Below are 21433 nucleotides of genomic sequence, written 5' to 3'. Positions count from 1 at the left end.
CTCTGCAGGTTCAAACGAGAACGATCGGCTGCTGAAGGAGCTGCAGTCGGCTCACATCTCCCTCACTAAACAGAGCGAAGCCCTGAGGAGGAACCACGAAGCTCTGCAGCTGCAACACGACAAGTAAATACACACACACACACACGCACACACACACACACATGTTGTAATCCTTAAATCATCGGCATGTACTCAGGGTTCCTGCGGATCTTCTAAAATTTAGTTTTTGATATTCAAAGTCTAAAAAAATGTCTGAAATTGAGTTAAGGTGTTACATTTTATATGAGTGTAATTATATTTGTTCAGTTTATGTTATTTATCATTATTTTCTTATTATTTTACATAAACCAACCAATCAACTTATTAATTAAAGTAAAAAATGATCAGCAGGTAGTTGGAACTATAATGAAACTAATCATTAGTTGCAGTCCTATGTCATTAAATCCTGCTTTTGCATTATTATACGTCTCATAATATATTATATATGAGTCACATGTGACACTTAACTACATTGAGTACCTAAAACATGATAACCCAAACTATTACTGAAGTGATATCAGTATTTTTACACGAGTAAAGGATCTAAATTCTTCCTCCACCATTGCTGAGCACTTCTAATATAAGAAGCAGCATTTTTTACTTAAAGAGGTTGTAAAAATGTTTTAAAAGTCAGATACCCTGATACTCTCTTTAACATGAGTAAAGTCTGAAGCTACATTTTTTAACAGTTGAGTCTGTCCTCTCTCTTTCTCAGGACGCTGTCGGTGTTGCAGGAGAAGGAAGAGGAGATCAGATCCCTCCGTTCAGATCTGCAGCAGAAAAACAGCGACATCACAGGTCGGTCGGACTTTAACATTACTGTCATTTCATGGTTGGTTAATGTTGTTAAAACGGTGTGTCGTCCTCCCGGGTCAAATTGACCCTGTCTGTTTTGACTGTTCCTTCTTTCCTTCCGTCCTTCCTCCCTCCCTCCCTCCCTCCCTCCTTCTCTCTTTCTTTCCTTCCTCTCTCTTTCCTCCCTTCCTTCTTTCCTTCCTCCATCCCCCTTTCTTCCTTCCTTCTGTCCTTCCTCCCTCCCTCCTTCTTTCATTCCCTCCTTCCTTCCATCCTCCCTCCTTCTCTTTCTTTCCTCCCCCCTACCTTCCTCCCTTCCTTCTTTCCTCTGTCCTTCCATCCTTCCTTCCTCTTTTCCTTTCTCCCTCCTCCCTTCCTCCCTTCTTCCTCCCTCCCTCCCTCCCTTCCATCCTTCCATCTTTCCTTCCTTCCTTCCTTCTTTCCTTCCTTCCATCATTCTTTCCTTCATTCCATCTTTCCTTCCATCCTTCCTTCCTTCCTTCCTTTCTTCCTTCCTTCCATCTTTCCTTCCTTCCTTGACTCGAGGACAACAGGAGGGTTAAAACTGTGTCAATAATTTCAGGTTTATTTGCAGCTGATGTGGATTTAAAGCCTCTGTTTGCTGGATTTCAACCTTTCTTTCTGTCTTTGGCTCCATCTGGTGGTCACATGAGGAATGACGACGATGATGATGATGATGATGATGATGATGATGATGAACGCTTTGCCTTTTTTCCGTCAGGTCTGAGGGATAAACTACGAGCGGAGGAGGAGAAGGGAAAAGAGAAAGATCAAGAGAGGAGGGAGCTGGAGGAGACGGTGGATGTTTTGAGGAAAGAGCTCAACAAGACGGAGCAGGCGAGGAAGGACGCGAGCATCAAGGTGACGAAGGGTTTACAGCAGAGATGCAACAAACACACAAAAAAAAGTTTTAGGTGCATCAAAAGACTCTGACAGGCTTTTTGTAAATTTTAGGATCTGGTCTGACATACAGGTTTTATTTACTGCTGCATCGCTATAGAAACTGGCATCTTTATATTCTTGTAGTTTATTCTGATTAAGCTCCTTCTGCTAACAAACTCTTAAATAACAATACATGGAATTTAGGGCCTGACCCATGGCACTTTTCCACTATACAGTTCTAGCACTACTTGACTCGACTCGGTTTGATACCAGGAACCTTTTCCATTACTATAGTACCTCAACGTCGGCGGGGTCGTCATAGCACGCCTCAACTCAGTTTTTTCTTTTGCGTCTCCATCAGGGATAGTACCTGGTACCTGCTACTTTTTTAGTATCTGCTCTGCCGAGGTTCCAAGTGAGCCGAGCCGATACTAAATGTGACGTCAACAGACTGCCGGCCACTGATTGGTCAGAGAGTCGCTGGAAGAGTCATGAGCCGTCCCACACAAGAATCAAACCCAGCATTTTTAAATACCAACAACAGCGTTACAGTGATTAGTTTCTCTTCTCTTGCTTTGTGTGAGACAGAAAGCCTCATACAGCAGCAAGTACACCATCGCCTCCATGTCCTCCATTGTTTATGTGTTTGTGTCGCGTATAAAACGAAGTCACAGCAGTTTCACAGAGCTGTGCTATGACGACCCCGTCCACGTTGAGTAGGTACTATAGTAATGGAAAAGGTTCCTGGAACCGAGTCGAGTCGAGCTGGAACTGTATAATGGAAAAGCTCCATTAGTATCGGCTTGGATCAGTTCCCCAGATCAAGAGAAAAAACATCCAAAACAAAGATATTCAACTATGAAACATAGAAAAGCAGCAAATCTTCACTACTACTACTTTTGTCGGATATATCGTCCATTAAAACTAGTTATCATGAAAGGCCTGAGCAGCACTTTTGGTACACACATTAACTTTATTACAGTTTTTTCTGAGTGCTTAAACACTATAAACGTTATTCTTGAAGCTCTATCTTTGCAACCATTAACACTTGTAGCCGATTATAGTTTATCTTTGTGCCAAAAACTCAGAATGAAACTTCAAGATAACCCCAAATAGTTCAAACGTCAAACATGCACACTTAGTTTGTGATACTTGTTAAATTTAGAGGAAGAGCATCATGATTTCCCGTCAATAGGTAAACTACAAGAGACCAAAGTAATGCAACAACAACGACAACAACCTGCCGCTAAATGTGATAAAAGTTGGTGTTTTTTGTTTGTTTTTTTTTTATATCCAGGCGTCGTCTCTGGAGCTGCAGAAGAGCCAAGTGGAGACGAAGCTGAAGCAGAAAGAAGACGAGCTGAACAAACACTCAGCGATGATCGCTATGATCCACAGTCTGAGCAGCGGCAAGAAGAACGACGTCAACCTGTCGCTCTGAGCAGGGAAATAGAATATAGGTTATTTAAAATGAGCTCAGTAAACTTTATGGACTATTATCTTTTAACAACTTTTTAACCTTTGTGTCGTCCTCCCGGGTCAAATTGACCCCGTCTGTTTTAACTGTTCCTTCTTTCCTTCCTTCCTTCCTTCCTTCCTTCCTTCCTTCCTTCCTTCCTTCCTTCCTTCCTTCCTTCGTCCCTCCTCTCTTTCTCTCCTTCCTCTCTCTTTCCTCCCTTCCTTCTTTCCTTCTTCCATCCCCCTTTTTTCCTTTCCTTCCCGCCTTCCTCCCTCATTCCTTCCTTCCTCCCTCCTTCTCTTTCTTTCCACGCCCCTACCTTCCTCCCTTCCTTCTTTCCTCTGTCCTTCTTTCCTTCCTTCCTGTTTTCCTTTCTCCCCTTTACCTTCCTTCCTCCCTCCCTCCCTCCTACCTTCCTTCCTCCCTCCCTCTCTCCTACCTTCCTTCTTTCCTTTCCTCCCTCCCTTCCTTCCTTCCTTCCTCCCTCCTTTCCTCCCTCCCTCCCTCCATCCTTTCCTTCTTTCTTCCTTCCTCCCTCCTTTCCTTCCTTCTTCCTCCCTTCCTTCCTTCCTTGACTCGAGGGTTAATGAGGTTTTCTCCATGTGGTTAATACACTCTTAATGAAATATACTAAACATGTATTTTTATAGTATGATAATTATTTGTATGTGTTACGTTTGTCTTATCTTTGTTTTTTATTGTATGGTCAATAAATGATGAATCTGTGTTTGTGCTGTCCAGATGGAATCACAGTGTGTGTGTCTGTGTGTTGGATCGTTATTATAATAAACATTTATATGACAACTGGAGACGACTCCTAAATAAAATGTTTAAAGCGATGGTTCGGCGTAATTTCGACCTAGCGTCACATGCACCATGATGTCGATCTAACCACCCGCTCTGCTTTTTTTTTTTTCATTTTGTCGCAAACCGGTGGAGTTAAAGCCATCAGCCGAATGGCTTAGTACAGGCGCTCCAGTGTATCTCGTAAATTACTCCACTAATAATGCCTGGGTTCTTATCAAACTTCAAATAGGGTCTTTACTCATAAAGCTATGCATTGGAAAGTGTGTAAGTACACCAGGAGTTTATTAAAATAAAAGCACATCTAGAGATCTGTGCGGGATTTGTGAGACCACACGGGATTTCAGTGACTGCGCGAGATTTCGACGATGTTTAAAGCTTTAGCAGTAGCAGCAGAGTAAAAGCCATCAGGTGTTTATTTTAATAATAAATAATAAACAAAATGCTTTAAAATGTAAATACTTACTTATAATGAAGTCATTATTAGTATAAGTCCACTTAAATACACTAAAGGTGGATAAAACATTTAATATTTATCTTTTTTTTGTGGTTACACCATTTGACATTTTCAGGAGCATTCAGTCTTACTTTATATTATTTTTATTTACTTTAAATAAAAATGGTGCAAATGTCATTTCAAATGTATGGAAGCCCATTTCTGCCATTAAAAAAAACTTAGCTTTGATAATAAACATATCCTCCAAGTAAGTCGAAATTATGAGATAAAAAGTTGTGTGGTTATCTTATAATTCCAATCTATATAATTCCTATCTCATAATTTCCAATTTTTATCTCATAATTATGACTTTTGTCTCATAATTATGACTTTTATCTTATAATTTTGACTTACTTGGAGGATTTTGTTATTATCAAAGCTAAGTTTTATTTTTTTTAATTTTTCCGGCGGAACTGGGCTTCCATACAAATGACATAAAACCAACAAAAAATACTAAATGTACATTTTAACAAACCTGATGCTGCTTTTAAAACTATTTTTAACATATTTTTGAATTGCTCATCTTGCCAACCCTTATTTATTATTCATTAACCAAAGTTTTTTCAGTAGTTTAATTTCTAATTTAGATGTTTGTCCTCTTCCTCTCTGTGTTTCCCTTGCAGCAGACAGGCGGAGGTGACGGAGGCCTCCTGCTCTGCACACTCTGCCTGTTTTCTATTTTCTCCTCCTTGTGTTTCTGCAGCTGCCGCCCGTCACTCAAACCCGTCTCTGGTATTGGACAGAAGGTCGCTTTGGTAGAAAGGACTCGGGTCGCTGCCTCACCAACAGTCAGCCATGAAGAAGCTCCAGCCTGCAGCTCTGAGCATTGTGTTCCTGCTCACTCTGCTCTCATCTGGTGAGTTTTTAAAAGAGACATTTAACCTGAATATTCAAGTTATTACATAAGTTAGTGTGATGTTTCAATGCCTTTGCCTTTAAAGTAGACATTATTTGCTGTCACTACTGTCAATAACTCTATTTATTTCATCTTAATACTGAAGTATACATACAGTTACATACATTTTATCTTATAATTAAATGCTTATTTTAGTAGAAACTCCTTCATAATAGCCTGCAGACAAACACAAGCCGTTCAAACACTGCATTGCAAAGAGATTTTATCTCTTTACTGTATTTTAGCTCAGTTTAAGTCACACTTTAACACTTTAAATCATGTTAAATATCTTTTTATATTAGCCATGTGTTGCTTTTATATTCTGTCTTGATGCATTATTATGTTTTATTGTAAAGCACATTGAATTGTCTTGTTGTTAAAACGGTGCTATACTGATACATTAGCCTTGCTTTAGTAGTTATTTAACTGTCCTGTTGTCTTCCTTTATTGTTCTTCGGACCCGGTTCGGGTTTGTTTATAAAGCATAAAGTATAAATTATGACCCAGTTCTGTGTTAAACCTCTTTAGCCAACTTTATTTTAACTTATTACCACACAGGTTTTATACATGATCTTTAGACGTTATGGTCAATAGGCCTCATTTAAATGAAACTACAACTCATTATTAACCCTCCTGTTGTCCTCCCGGGTCAAATTGACCTCATGTCTTTTGACTGTTCCTTCTTTCCTTCCTTCCTCCCTCTTTCTTTAATTTTTCCTTCGTTCTTCCATTCCTTCCTTCCTTCCTTCCTTCCTTCCTTCCTTCCTTCCTTCCTACTTTCCTTCCTTCCTTCCTTCCTTCCTTCCTCCCTTCCTTCTCTCCTTACTTCCTTCCTCTTTTCCTCCCTCCCTCCTTACTCATTTTCTTCCTACCTTCCTTCCTCCCTCCTTACTCCTTTCCTTCCTTCCTTTCCCTCCTCATTTCCTTCCTCCCTTCCTTCTCTCCTTACTTCCTTCCTCTTTTCCTCCCTCCCTTCCTTCTCTCCTTACTTCCTTCCTCTTTTCCCCCCTCCCTCCTTACTCCTTTCATTCCTTCCTTCCTTCCTTCCTTCCTCCCTCCCTCCTTACTCCTTTCCTTCCTCCTTTCCTTCCTCCCTTCCTTCTCTCCTTACTTCCTTCCTCTTTTCCTCCCTCCCTCCTTACTCATTTTCTTCCTCCCTTCCTTCCTCCCTCCTTACTCCTTTCCTTCCTTCCTTTCCCTCCTCATTTCCTTCCTCCCTTCCTTCTCTCCTTACTTCCTTCCTCTTTTTCCCCCCCTCCCTCCTTACTCCTTTCCTTCCTTTCTTCCTTCCTCCTTTCCTTCCTCCCTTCCTTCTCTCCTTACTTCCTTCCTCTTTTCCTCCCTCCCTCCTTACTCCTTTTCTTCCTTCCTTCCTTCCTTCCTTCCTTCCTTCCTTCCTTCCTTCCTTCCTTCCTTCCTTCCTTCCTTCCTTCCTCCTGTCCTTCCTTGACCTGAGGACTACAGGAGGGTTAAGTTAATGCCTGATGTGATGTGGCATTAGTGACTCGAGGACAATAAGAGGGTTAAATGCAAAATTAACTGTTACTAATAACATAGGTCAATTAAAATGAATAAAAAAGTCAAAATGATTGTTTTTCCGTTACTTTTGAGGAACTCCACTCAGTGGACGGTGCTGACTGGCATTACATTTAATAAAAAGCAACACTTTACTATATCTGTATAAGGCTCAGTGACAAATAAGGGTTGGCAAGATGAGCAATTCAAAAATATGTTAAAAAAATATTTTGTTGGTTTTATATCATTTGAAATGACATTTTCACCATTTTTTACCAAAAGTAAGACTGAATGCTCCTGAAAATGTCAAATGGTGTAACCACAAAAGAATGATACATATTACATATTTTATCACCTACAGTGTATTTAAGTGGACTTATACTAATAATGACTTCATTTAAAACATGTAAATGTTTCCTGATCTCCATGGTTACCAGAGTAAATGTAATATGTAGAACAATTGTATTCCATTATCTTTATTTAATATAAAGTTATAATGTAAGATCATGCCAAACTAGTTGATATGGTGTTTTATTGACAATTTACTGTTTTTAAGCAAGTTGAATTATTTGGTACAAAGTTTTTATGGTTACACCACTTAAACATTTTTGCCATAATCCTCTAATATATTCTCTCTAAATGGATTAAAAGCAGAAATTTGATGTTGAGTCCACAAAAAAAGAATGTGTGCAAGTTATTCATACGTTTATTTTCACATTTTAACCCTTTAAATTTGATTAAACCACATGGACACAAAAAGACCGTCGTTGACCCATGTACATAAAAACACCAGCGCTGTGTGTGTGTGTGTGTGTGTGTGTGTGTGTGTGTGTGTGTTAAAGTGGAAGTGTGTAGAGGTGAAACGTGACCAGCAGCTGTACTCTACTGTAGAGCAGCTGCCGCGATGCACTGAAATACGAGCAGCATGAAAGTCTCCACACACGTTCAAGGCGTTTGTTTTCCTGTGTGTGTGTGTGTGTGTGTGTGTCTCTGTGTGTGTGTGTCTGTGTGTGTGTGTGTGTGTGTGTGTGTGTGCAAAACATGCAACGCTTCATTTAAAGGAGATTTAAACTGAATTAACACATAATTCAAAGTTTAATTTAATGCAATGTTCTTTCGTGTGTGTGTGTGTGTGTGTGTGTGTGTGTGTGTGTGTGTGTGTGTGTGTGTGTGTGTGTGTGTGTGTTTGTGTCAGAGTGCTGGTGCAGGAACGAGGAGGAGCGTCTGATTAACTACTTGTTTAAGGAGCTCGGATACGTCAAAGAGCTGCGGCCCGTCGAGAGGCAGCAGGAAGCCGTCGACGTTTACCTCGCCCTCACACTCTCCAACCTCATCTCCCTGGTAACGTGTGTGTGTGTGTGTGTGTATCTTAGAAACCCTTAAAATCTTTCAGTTCATTTAACAAAAAATAGCCAAATCTGATCCAATTCTTCCAAAGTTTGTGGTAAAATTCGACTCTTTAAAGCTGGAGGTCAAACATGAGGTCCGTGGGCCAAAATCGGCCTGCTGAGGGGTCCAACCGGCCCACTTTCCTTCCTTCCTTCCTTCCTTTTTTACTTACTTCCTTCCTTCCTTCCTTCATTCCTCCCTTCCTTCCTCCCTTCCTTCCTCCGTTTCTTCCTTCCTTCCATCTGTCAGTCCTCGCTTCCTTCTTTCCTTCCTTCCTCCTTTCCTTCCTTTCTTCCTCCCTTTTTTCCTTCCTTCCATCTCTCCTTCCTCGCTCACTTCCTCCCTCCCTCCCTCCCTCCCTCCCTCCCTCCCTCCCTTTCTTCCTTCCTTCCTTCCTTCCATTTGTCCTTCCTCCCTTTCTTTCTCTCTTTTTTCCTTCTTTCCTTCCTTCTATCCTTCCTGTCTTTTTTTCCTTCCTTCAATTTTGTCCGTCCTTCCTTCCTTCCTTCCTTCCTTCCTTCCTCCCTTTCTTCCTTCCTTCCATCTGTATTTCCTCCCTTCCTTCCTTCCTTCCATATGTCCTTCCTCCCTTTCTTTCTCTCTTTTTTCCTTCTTTCCTTCCTTCTATCCTTTGTCTTCTTTTCCTTCCTTCCATTTGTCCGTCCTTCCTTCCTTCCTTCCTTCCTTCCTTCCTTCCTTCCTTCCTAGCCCACATTAGACCAAATTGTTCTGTTTGTGGCCCTTTAATGAAGATGAGTTTGACTCTCCTGTTTTAAAGGATTTACCTGTACGAAGGATTTAAAGGTTCATTTAGAAGAATATTTATAAGTTAATATTTAATCTTAGAATCAATTAAATAATATATTAATTAATATATGTCATTATTCAACTGTACCTTTGCTTATTTTAGCTGGTTTGCTTGTGTTTTACTTGTATTTTTATTGTTTAATGCTTTTACTTATGAGACCCGATTAATGTAAATCTGCTATGAGAACATAATCAATTAACTAATTAATTATTTCTCATGTGTAGAAAGAAGTGGACGAGACGCTGCTGACGAACGTGTGGATTGATCATGTGAGTCTATAACTAGTTTCTATGTAATGTTATTTAATTTAATTATAAATAAATATAATCTGTTCCAGTTACTGATGAAGATGTTGATGATTATAAAAGAGGTTACATCTGAAGTCAGACCTTAAGAATTCCAACATTTTCCATTTTTTTCTTCCTTGTTAATCTTCCTTTCTTCCTTCCTTCTTTCCATCTGTCCTTCTTTCCTTCCTTTCCTATTTTTCTTCCTTCCTTCTCTTTTCTATCCTTCCTTCCTTCCATCCATGTTTTCTTCCTTCCTTCATTTCCTCTTTTCCTTCATTCCTTCCTTCCTTCCATGTTTCCTTCCTTCCTTCCTTTCCTCTTTTCCTTCCTTCCTTCCTTCCATGTTTCCTTCCTTCCTTCCTTCCTTCCTCCCTTCCTTCCTCCCTTCCATGTTTCCTTCCATGTTTCCTTCCCTCCTTACTTCCTTTCCTCTTTTCCTTCCTTCCTTCTTTTTTTCTATCCTTCCTTCCTTCCTTTCCTCTTTTCCTTCCTTCCTTCCTCCCTTCCTTCCTTCCTTATTTCCTTCCTACCTTCCATGTTTCCTTCCTTCCTTCCTTTCCTCTTTTCCTTCCTTCCTCCCTTCCTTCCTCCCTTCCATCCATCCATCCTTCCTTCCTTCCTTGTGACAGACGTGGATGGACTATCGGCTGACGTGGAATACGACAGAGTTTGATGGCATCGATACGCTTCGCCTGCCGCCCAGCATGGTGTGGCTGCCGGAGATTGTGCTGGAAAACAAGTGAGACATTTATATTTATATTTATATTTATATTCATTAACTGTGGAGAAGAACAAGAAACACACATTTATTTAAATTAAAGTATTAATGGTGTGTAATGTATGTTCCATCTTTCCTTAATTCCTTCCTTCTTCCTTCCTTCCTTCCTTCCTTCCTTCCTTCCTGTCTCCTTTCATTCTTTCCTTCCTTTCATCCTTCATCTCCTCTTTCCTTCCATCTTTCCTTAATTCCCTCCTTTTTTCCTTCCTTCCTTCCTTCCTTCCTTCCTTCCTTCCTTCCTTCCTTCCTTCCTTCCTTCCTTCCTTCCTGTCTTCTTTTCATTCTTTCCTTCCTTTCATCCTTCCTCTCCTCTTTTCTTCCATCTTTCCTTCCTGTCTTCTTTTCCTTCCTTTCTTTCTTCCTTCCCTCCCTCTTTCCTTCCATCTTTCCTTAATTCCCTCCTTTTTTCCTTCCTTCCTTCTTCCTTCCTTCCTTCCTTCTTTCCTTCCTTCCTTCCTTCCTTCCTTCCTTCCTTCCTTCCTTCCTTCCTTCCTTCCTTCCTTCCTTCCTTCCTTCCTTCCTTCCTGTCTTCTTTTCATTCTTTCCTTCCTTTCATCCTTCCTCTCCTCTTTCCTTCCATCTTTCCTTAATTCCCTCCTTTTTTCCTTCCTTCTTCCTTCCTTCCTTCCTTCCTTCCTTCCTTCCTTCCTTCCTTCCTTCCTTCCTTCCTTCCTTCCTTCCATCTTTCCTTCCTTCCTTCCTTCCCTCTTTTTAATGATCACACACATGTGAGTCCAAACAACAATAAGAATCATAATGTATAAATATTTCAGTAAAAGAGTAGGAATTGAACAAAAAACTGAGTCTTAAATTAATCTCTCTCTCTCTCTCTCTCTCCCTCCCCCCCCTCTCTTTCCCCCCCTCCCTCTCTCCCCCCCCCCTCCCCCCCTCCTTCCCTCCCTCTCTCTCCCAGTAACGATGCCCAGTTCCAGGTGGCCTACTACAGTAACGTGCTGGTGTATGCTAATGGTCTGTGTTACTGGCTTCCTCCGGCCATCTTCCGCTCCTCTTGCTCCATCAACGTCAACTATTTCCCGTTCGACTGGCAGAACTGCACGCTCAAGTTCACGTAAGACACACAGAGACCTGTTTATCCCTCTAACAGTAGATGTTGCTGTTTATAATAAATCTGTTGTTGCTGTTAGATTTTGGTGCTTAATGGGAACATTTACCCTAACAGCTGAACTTAGATCTTAGGAAGGAAGGAAGCTAGGAAGGAAGGAAGGAAGGAAGGAAGGAAGGAAGGAAGGAAGCTAGGAAGGAAGGACAGGAGGAAGAGAGGGACAGAAGGAAAAAAGGAAGGAAGGAAGGAAGGAAAGAAAGAAGGACAGAAGGAAGGAAGTAAGGACAGAAGGAAGAAAGGAAGGAAGGACAGAAGGAAGAAATGAAGAAAGGAAGAAAAAAAAGAAGGGAGGAAGGAAAGAAGGAAGGACAGAAAGAAGGAAGAAAGGAAAGAAGGAAGGAAGGAAGGAACGAATAAAGGAAGAAAAAAAGAAGGGAGGAAGGAAAGAAGGAAGGAAGAAAGGAAAGAAGGAAGGAAGGAAGGAAGAAAGGAAAGAAGGAAGGACAGAAAGAAGGGAGGAAGGAAGGAAGAAAGGAAAGAAGGAAGGAAGGAAGGAAGGAAGTAAGGACGGAAAGAAGAAAGGAAGGAAGGACAGAAGGAAGGAAGGAAGGAAGAAAGGAAGAAAAAAATAAGGAAGGAAGGACAGATGGAGGGAACATTTACCCTAACAGCTGAAAACATTGGTTAGAACATTAGAAAAGTCATCAAATGTAATAAGTTACATTACTTTGATGAAGTCATTGAAATAGTTACATTACTTATTACATTATAAATAGAGTAACTAGTAATCTGTAACCTTCCCAACCCTCATTAACCGATTTTTTTTTTTTAACTCCATTTCCCATGATGCTTTGCAGTTCTCTGACATATAACGCCAAAGAGATCCGAATGCTGCTGAAAGAAGAAGAGGATGAAGAGAACAAATGGACGGTGGAGTGGATCATCATTGACCCTGCTGGTTTCACAGGTGCAGTGCAGAGATATTATCTTTGCATATTTTTAGCTATTTTAACCCTCCTGTTGTCCTCGAGTCAGGGAAGGAAAGGAGGGAGGAAGGGAGGAAGGAAAGAAAGAAGAGAGGGAGGAAGGAAAGAAGGAAGGAAGGAAGGAAAGAAAGAAGGGAGGGAGGAAAGAAGGAAGGAAGGAAGGAAGAGAGGGAGGAAGGAGGGAGGAAGGAAGGAAGGAAGAGAGGGAGGAAGGAAAGAAGGAAGGAAGGAGGGAGGGAGGGAGGAAGGAAGGACAGAAGGAAGAGAGGGAGGAAGGAAGGGAGGAAAGAAGGAAGGAAGGGAGGAAGGAATGAAGGACAGAAGGAAGGAATGAAGGAAAGAAAGAACGAAGGAAGGAAGGAAAGAAGTAAGGACAGGGTTAGGGTTGCCCCTGGGTATGAAATGTGCTATATATATAAATATTTAATACTTCTTCCTCCTTCCCTCTCTTCTTCTCTTCCTCTCTTCCTCTCTCTTTTCTTTCTATCGGCAGAGAACGGCGAGTGGGAGATCAACCACCGGGCCGGCCAAGAGGAACACCTACAAGCACATTCCCATGGAGAGCAACAAGCACCAGGACATCACCTTCTACCTGGTCATCAAACGCAAACCTCTGTTCTACATCGTGAACATCATCATCCCCTGCGTGCTCATCTCCTTCCTCGCTTCGCTCGTCTACTACCTGCCGGCCGACAGTCAGTGATCCTTCCTTCCTTCCTCACTCCCTCCCTCTCTCTCTCTCTCTCTCTCTCTCTCTCTCTCTCTCTCTCTCTCTCTCTCCCTCCCTCATCTCCTTCCTCACCTCACTCGTCTACTACCTGCCGGCCGACAGTCAGTGATCCTTCCTTCCCTTCCTTCCTCCCTCCCTCTCTCTCTCTCTCTCTCTCTCTCCCTCCCTCCCTCATCTCCTTCCTCGCCTCGCTCGTCTACTACCTGCCGGCCGACAGTCAGTGATCCTTCCCTTCCTTCCTCCCTCCCTCCCTCCCTCTCTCTCTCTCTCTCTCTCCCTCCCTCATCTCCTTCCTCGCCTCGCTCGTCTACTACCTTCCGGCCGACAGTCAGTGATCCTTCCTTCCCTTCCTTCCTCCCTCCCTCTCTCTCTCTCTCTCTCTCTCTCCCTCCCTCCCTCATCTCCTTCCTCGCCTCGCTCGTCTACTACCTGCCGGCCGACAGTCAGTGATCCTTTAACAAGAGTCTCATTGGGATCAGTTCATGTGCTTTTAAAGTGTTATTTCATTTCCTTCCTTCCTTTTTATTCCTTCCTTCCTTCTTTCCTTTTTATTCCTCCCTTCCTTACTTCCTTCCTTCCTTCCTTCTTTCCTTTTATTCCTCCCTTCCTTCCTTCCGTCCTTTTTTCCTTTTTATTCCTCCCTTCCTTCCTCTTCCTTCCTTCTGTCTTCTTTTTCTTCCTTCGCTTCTTCCATCTTCCCTTCCTCCCTTCCTTCCTTCCTTCTTTCCTTCCTTCCTTCCTTCCTTAATTCCTTCCTTCCTTCCTTCCTTCCTCCCTCCTTCCTTCTTTCTTTCTTGTCTTTTTTTCATTCTTTGCTTCCTTTCATCCTTCTCCCCTCTTTTTTTCCATCTTTTCCTTCCTGTCTCCTATTCCTTTCTTTCTTTCTTTCTTTCTTTCTTTCTTTCTTTCTTTCTTTCTTTCTTTCTTTCTTTCTTTCTTTCTTTCTTTCTTTCTTTCTTTCTTTCTTTCTTTCCTTCTTTCTTTCTTTCTTTCTTTCCTTCCTTCCTTCCTTAATTTCAAGTCAGTTAATTTTTTTAATATTAGAGATAAGATATACTATACTGAAGAGTGTGTGTGTGTGTGTGTGTGTGTGTGTGTGTGTGTGTGTGTGCGTGTGTGTTGTGTGTGTGTGTGTGTGTGTGTGTGTGTGTGTGTGTGTGTATAAAGGCGGTGAGAAGATGACGTTGTCCATCTCGGTGCTGCTGGCTCAGTCTGTCTTCCTGCTGCTGATCTCTCAACGGCTGCCGGAGACGTCCATGTCTGTTCCTCTCATTGTCAAGTAGGTGACACATCGTCTCTATGAGGTTATTTATAATTACTAATAATAATAATAATTATTATAATAATAATAAAAATTAAGAAGACACTTACCTTCTATTAGGGGTTGTGAGAGGAAGAAAGAGTTGGTGGTAGGATGAATAATTTAGTGTTTTGTCCACCTAAAAATATATTGATAGTCCAGAGGATGATACTTGGATTGTGTATGTGTGTGTGTGTGTGTGTGTGTGTGTGTGTGTGTGTGTGTGTGTGTGTGTTTCTCTTGCAGGTACCTGATGTTTATCATGGTGCTGGGTCACGGTGGTGGTGTTGAACTGTGTGGTCGTCCTCAACCTGCACTTCAGGACACCGAGCACACACGTCATGTCTGAGTGGACCAAGAAGGTAACACACACACAAACATGCACACACAAACGCATGCACACAGACAGACAGACAGACAGACACATACAGACAGACACACACACACACACACACACACACACACACACACACACACAGACAGACACACAGACACACAGACACAAACACATGCACACACACACATGCATGCACACACACACACACACATGCACGAACACATACACATGCACGAACATACGCACACACACACACAGACAGACAGACAGACACACAGACACAAACACATGCACACACACACACGCATGCACACACACACGCATGCACACACACACACACATGCACGAACACACACACACACATACACACACACACAGAGATTCCTTTAAAAGAGTCATTTTAATCAATATTATCTTCATTCATATATGTGTGTTTTACATTTTTGTCTCATCCGTCACCTTTTTATGTATTTTTATTATTATTTAATAAATGTAATATGTGTGAATCCTTGTCTTTCTAAAATAAAAAAGTATATTATTTCATGTGTAAACACATGCTAATGGTGTATAAGTCTGCTATATACATAAAGTTTAGTTTCTTTAGATAGTTTTCCAGTTTCCTGCTTAGTAATTATGTTTCATATTTATTGAACAGAGTGTGTATAAATCTGTGCACACTACAGTCTGTGTCGGTGTTAATATTTAATTCTTGTTTCAATGGAAAAACTTTCAGATTCTTCATTTATATTTGCTGCTGTTTTCTTTTCTTTTTGTCCTCCTCTCCTCTCTGTCCAGTTCTTCCTCGAGCGCCTGCCTCGCATCCTGCACATGTCCCACCCCGACGAGGCGGAGCCACACTGGGATGGGGCGTTGCCACGGCGATCCAGCTCTGTGGGTTACATCGCCTCGGCGGAGGAGTACTACAGCGTGAAGTCCCGCAGCGATCTGATGTTTGAGAAGCAGTCGGCGAGACACGGACTGACGGCACGACCAACACCTGCTGCAGGTACAGTTGGTCTCCATCCATCGTCCAATAAGAACGATTAATTAAGAATATTTACGTTATAATGTTTTAATGAGCATCAGGTCCATATTACACTTTGAATATAAAGTCATTATTTCATATTAAAACAACAATAACAACAATAACAATAATAAATTCATCAGTCTTAACCCTCCTGTTGTCCTCGAGTCAATGATGATGGAAGGGAGGAAAGGAGGGAGGGAGGAAGGATAGAAGGGAGGGAAGGAAAGGAAGGAAAGGAAAGGAGGGAGGAAGGAAGGAGGGAAGGAAGGAAGGAAGAAAAGGAAGAAAGGAAGGAAAGAAGGAAGGAGGGAGGGAGTGAGGGAGGGAGGGAGGGAGGGAGGGAGAAATGAAAAGAGGTAGGGAGGAAGGAAGGAAATAAGGAAGGGAGGAAGGAAGGAGGGAAGGAAAGAAAGAGAGAAGGAGGGAGGGAGGAAGGACAGACGGAAAGAAGGAAGGGAGGATAGAAGGGAGGGACGAAGGAAGGAAAGAAGGACAGGAGAAAAAAGAAGAAAGGGAGGTAGAAAGGAGGGAAGGAAAGAAGGAGGGAGGGAGGAAGGAAGGACAGAAGGAAGGAAGAAAGGGGACTGGAGGAAGGAAAGAAGGAAGGGAGGAAAGAGAGAAGGAGGGAGGGAGGAAGTACAGACAGAAGGGAGGAAAGAAGGAACAGTCAAAACAGACGGGGTCAATTTGACCCGGGAGGACGACACAAAGGTTAAACCAGTAGACTTTAATCTGAAGCAATACCAAACTAATGCTTTAAGTGGAAGGTTACAGCTGATTCATTTACCCTCTGTGTGTGTGTGTGTGTGTGTGTGTGTGTGTGTGTGTGTGTGTGTGTGTGTGTGTGTGTGTGTGTGTGTGTGTGTGTGTGTGTGTGTGTGTGTGTGTGTAGTGAAAAAGCTGCAGGAGGAAGGAAGCGTGACGGAGCAGCTGTACGGAGAGATCAAGCCGGCTGTGGACGGAGCGAACTACATCATCAAACACATGCGCAACAAGAACGACTACAACGAGGTGAGATGGAGACAAAAATCATTACAATTATCATTCATATATATTAAAGAGGATGCATATTCTGCACATTTCCAGCTTTATATTTATATTCTTTGCATGCTTTCCAGTTAAAAACTCCTTATTTATCTGCTACTGGTCCTTTATGCAGCCGCTCAAAAGGTAATTAAGGCTCAAATAGTTTATAAAGTTAATTATTACTCAGCTTCTATGATCTGTAAAGCAATTAGGATGAAAATGGTAAATATCTAACATGATGCAGCCTATAAAACAACATTTATATTGATATATATTAATAAGGAAGAGCGAGAGATGACCAGAAACTCACTTTAAACACTAAAATTAACCTCTGTGGCCAATTTAAAGACGACATATTCTGCACATCTCCAGCTCTATATTAATATTCTGTGTCTCTACTGGAATATCTTTGCATGATTTCCAGTTAAAAACTCCTTATTTATCTTCTATTGGTCCTTTATGCAGCCGCTCAGTTCAGCCTCTGTCTGAAACAGGCCGTTTTAGCTCCTGTCTCTTTAAGAGCCCCCCCCCTCCTCCTCCTAATTAGCTCACTCTGCTCTGATTGGTTGATTGATTTTCAGGAGAAGGATAACTGGAGCGGCATCGCCCGCACGGTGGACCGCCTCTGTCTCTTCGTCGTTACCCCGGTGATGACCTTCGGCACCATCATCATCTTCCTGATGGGAATCTGTAACCATCCTCCGTCTCTGCCCTTCGCAGGAGACCCACACAACTACAGAGAGGAGAACCCACGCCTGCTGTGATACGCACACTAACACACACACACACACACTAACACGCACACACACACGCACACACACACACACACACACACACACACACACACACACACACTACTCATGTGTTGCTGTTTATTTAATTATTTATGTTTGAAGACCTTTTCGGGTTCATAAACTGCATTGACAGTATGTCTGTGTGTGTTTTATTTGTTAAATTTGAAGTGAACGACTGAATCAGTTTATGACCATTTAAATACTGAATCATTTGTGTGGTTTGAATAAACATTTATACTCAAATATCTTTTGATTTTATTTAATTTTTTTACGCTCTTCATGTTTTAGACACTCAGCTGAGCATATTTATCTATGTATTTAAGTATTTTCAGATGAGGTTATGGCTTAAATAATCCAGTCCTATATGTGTTATAATGATAATTTTAAATTTTAATTTCTTCTGTTTTTTAATGATGAATAATAATTTGGATAAACTTGATCTCAGTGGATCTTAGACAGACGTACTGATTTTTTAATATAGATACAGCAAAAAACTACTTTAAAATATTGTTAAATTTTTATATGTATCATTTATATCTATGAATATCAAACACTGAGAAATAAGGAATCAAAGCCACTTAGCAATGTTTAAAAAAATGTAAATCTAATTTCTATTTTTTATGATCTTGAAAAATGATGATAATAATAATAAACATAATATATTAATAATCATATACAAGTCAAATGTTTAAATAAATAAAAAACCACAAACTAATACACACATTTTTAAATAGTGTTAAGGTTAGAAAATATAATTTAAATAAAGAAAACATACAATAATAACATAAAAAATGATTAACAAATAATAACAAAAAAAAGATGTTTAATAATCCAAATAAAGATAAACGTTCAGTAAAGACTCACCATCAGAGCTTTTTATAAGAAGTTTGACTTGAACACATTTTAATGGGAAACACTTGCAGTAAAAAGCTTCTACTTCTACTAGTTATATGACCATAAAAAACAAGTGTGACGTCGACTGTGACTGAATGAAACTGAGATCTTGTTTGCAGATATCAGCTTTTTATCTCTGACTCTAAAGAAGTTGGCAGCTTGTGTTGTTTGACCGGTCGGAGCAGATTTCATGAAAGATGAAGATAAGAAAGAAGACAAAGCTACGTGTTTGTTAAACTCTTGAGTTTCACTGAGAGACGTTTCACTGCAATAATTTAGCTCCACTCTATCAATCAATCAATCACAGTTTATTTATATAGCACCTTTCATACAGACTAGTGTAGTTCAAAGTGATTTACAGTTAGTTGATTGACAAGCTGATAATAAAACAGATCAAGTGACAAAATAAAAATAAAATGATTTTTTTTAAAGGAATAAAAGCAAAGAACAATTTTTTGACATTTATGAAACAAATATGATCACATTAGTTTTCACTGCAGATTTTTTTTTAAATCACGACAAAGGCAAACCAGCTTTTTGTTGCTGGCTTTTTTTAGTGTGTTTGTTTGTTTTTCATCTCACTGTATTTTGATTTAAAAAAACAAAATTTTATGTAGTCCTTTAAGGCCCTGCAAACCCACGCTGGTGTTTTCAGTTATTGTGATTGGACCTCTGCTCAGGTTGAAGGTGATGCAGCTATGCTAACGGGAAATCAACGAATGCAACGAAGCTAATGGGAAATCAACGAATGCAACGAAGCTAACGGGAGAGTAAAAGGAATAAATCAGCCAACAGACGTAATCACCAGTGTGCAGGACTTTACAAAATGTGTACAAGGATCAATAAAACTGAGCTATAATACAAAGAAAGAACACTACATATTTACAGTCTCACTAATGAACAACAGGTTTACTGTCCTCACACTGATTCTAACTGTTAAAAAACATAAACAAACTCCTGTTGCAGGTCATTAATCACGTATAATTATATTTCTACACACTGATGTAGATATGAGTTTGATTCATTTCCTATTATTTATTTACTGCTGCAGTGGCGAGTCTTTGTCTTTAATCAAATGTCATGCATCAGATACGTTCACTTCAACATTCAACCCTCCACCGTTATCATCTCTTCTTCTTCTCTTCGTCGTCCTTCGTCTCTGTGTGATCTTCTGTCTGTGAGAAAATAACAGTTCAGCGTTACAGATTTAACTTTGAGAATTAAAGGACAGGCTCACAATTTTTCAAGCGTGTCTTAAACCATCAGTCAGGTTTCCATATGAACAGTGAAACATGTTTTCTTCTCTATAATCATTCCTCCTGTTCATACTGACTATTAAAAGATCTCCTTCAAATGTGCTTTCAATGGAAGTGATGGTGGTCATTAGCGTCTTGAATGGTGTTGGAGTTAAGATAACTCTGACAAACACAGATGCTTCATGTTATGGAGTCTATAATTCAAGGTGAATAAAAACCAGGCGGGGATTTCCTCTGAAATGATGCCAACGCAGAAGTAACTTAAAACTGCATTCTATCAAAAGGCCACCAGGGGGCGACAGCTTTGGTGTCAAAAGGACTTCCGTCTCTATACAAGTCAATGGAGAATTCACCAACTTCTCACTTGATTTCTAACCTCAGTAAACGTTTTCAAAATGTGTTTATGGTCTCAATCGCTAGTTTAAAGCCTTCTTCAACGCAGTATGATGTTCATTTGGGACATTTTGGCCTCCCTGATTTTATATGTGACGATAAAGCAGGGTATGCATTAGGGCGTGGCAACGTCGTGATTGACAGGTTGATTGGTTCACAGGTTCAGGAGGGCGCCTCATGCTCCTCCTGATGCCCATATAAGTAGAATCTGTGTTTTTATTTTTCCCGGCATGCACCTGAAATTTTCAAGATGGCGCTGCTCAGATCCGATACTATTGGCTTCTGAGCAGCAGTCCACAAACCAATGGGTGACGTCACGGATGTTACGTCCATTTCTTATATACAGTCTATGGTAAAAACCCAGCTGTGATGCTGTTTTGACCAATGTCTCCTCCCTTTTATGTTCATCGTGTGACTTAGCTTCAGTTTATTTCTTTGAGAAACTGGTTGAATTACTCACTTCTGTAGCAAAGGAACAGCATTCCCACAAAGAACAGACACATGAATACACTCAGGCCGATGATGAAGGGGATGCAGCTGTACTGTTTAATCTCTGAAATGAGAATAAGACACACATTACTGAAAAATATCAGCATTATAACAACAAACCTCCAGTCTGTTTCCTCCGTGAACAGTTTCCAGTAAAGTCATGCTAAAGTATAACGCAAAGTGTCTAAAATCTCAGTTAGCTTTTTGTTCACTCTAGAGTCAACTATTAAGATTCCTGTTACATAGGGAACAATAATGTGGTTTATAAACAGCAGCGGTGGTCATTACCTTCAGTTAAGGTGATGTCAGTCTGCGTGACGTACTTTTGCTCAGGTGTGCTGACCTCACAGGTGAAGGTTCCTTGATGCTCCGACTTCAGGCCCGACAGCTTCAGGCTGCTTGACACTAAAACCTCGTTGGAGACATGAGACTTCCACTGATCCCAAACCTTCACCTGAGGCTTCTGATTAGTGACAATGATTGAGACGATTGGATCTGAGCGTCCGAACCTCCAGGTGAGCTGAAAGCTTTGAAGGACGTGATGAGGAAAACTGCAGGGAATCAACACATCGCCGCCTGGAGAGGCCTGGATAGAAGCTACAACAAAGAGTAAAATATGATGATGACTTTTGAACAGCAAAGTTAACTTCACACCAAAGATACAAAACTTCATTACCTTCATGCTTCAGGAAGAGTGTTTTTTTGTTGGTGCCACTGGATACACAACAGATGTAAGTCTGCTTTATGGTATTTATTTCCACCAACATCAGTGAACTCTCAATATCGTAGCAGCCTAGTTGGTTTTTCTGGCTCTTTGTTTTATTCTGGAGGAGATGAGGATCACTCGGAGGATCTGTAGACCAGGTGAGCGTCGGAGCAGGGAAGATACCCTCAGCTTTACAGAAGGCAAAATTGTGACTGATGTCAGCATCAACCTCTCGGACCGGAGCTGTAGAACAGAACTGTG

General features: G+C 40.9%; 2 protein-coding genes across 2 annotated transcripts in view; both read left to right on the top strand.

Moving 5' to 3' along the window:
* cip2a (cellular inhibitor of PP2A) overlaps window positions 1-3405 on the top strand; it is a 30019-nt gene extending 26614 nt beyond the window's left edge. The window contains exons 20-23 of the mRNA XM_062441843.1: window positions 11-123; window positions 755-837; window positions 1577-1716; window positions 3035-3405. Of these exons, the coding sequence (XP_062297827.1) occupies window positions 11-123; window positions 755-837; window positions 1577-1716; window positions 3035-3178 (480 nt within the window). The 3' untranslated portion in view covers window positions 3179-3405. The remainder of the gene's footprint in view (window positions 1-10; window positions 124-754; window positions 838-1576; window positions 1717-3034) is intronic.
* Window positions 3406-4152: 747 nt separating this feature from the next.
* On the top strand, window positions 4153-17654 carry chrnd (cholinergic receptor, nicotinic, delta (muscle)). Its single transcript, XM_062441419.1, is given in 16 exon segments — window positions 4153-4160; window positions 5120-5228; window positions 5286-5352; window positions 8102-8247; window positions 9328-9372; window positions 10023-10132; window positions 11085-11240; window positions 12092-12201; window positions 12714-12742; window positions 12744-12915; window positions 14118-14229; window positions 14497-14521; window positions 14523-14612; window positions 15383-15593; window positions 16507-16625; window positions 17222-17654. Coding segments are annotated over 16 exon segments (1692 nt in total). The 3' UTR covers window positions 17405-17654.
* The last annotated feature ends 3779 nt before the right edge of the window (window positions 17655-21433 follow it).

This window comes from Scomber scombrus, chromosome 20 (genome assembly GCF_963691925.1).
Source record: "Scomber scombrus chromosome 20, fScoSco1.1, whole genome shotgun sequence".
NCBI classification, from domain to species: Eukaryota; Metazoa; Chordata; class Actinopteri; order Scombriformes; family Scombridae; genus Scomber; species Scomber scombrus.
Note: the sequence above shows the minus strand (reverse complement) of the source record. Positions and strands in the feature narration are given on the sequence as shown.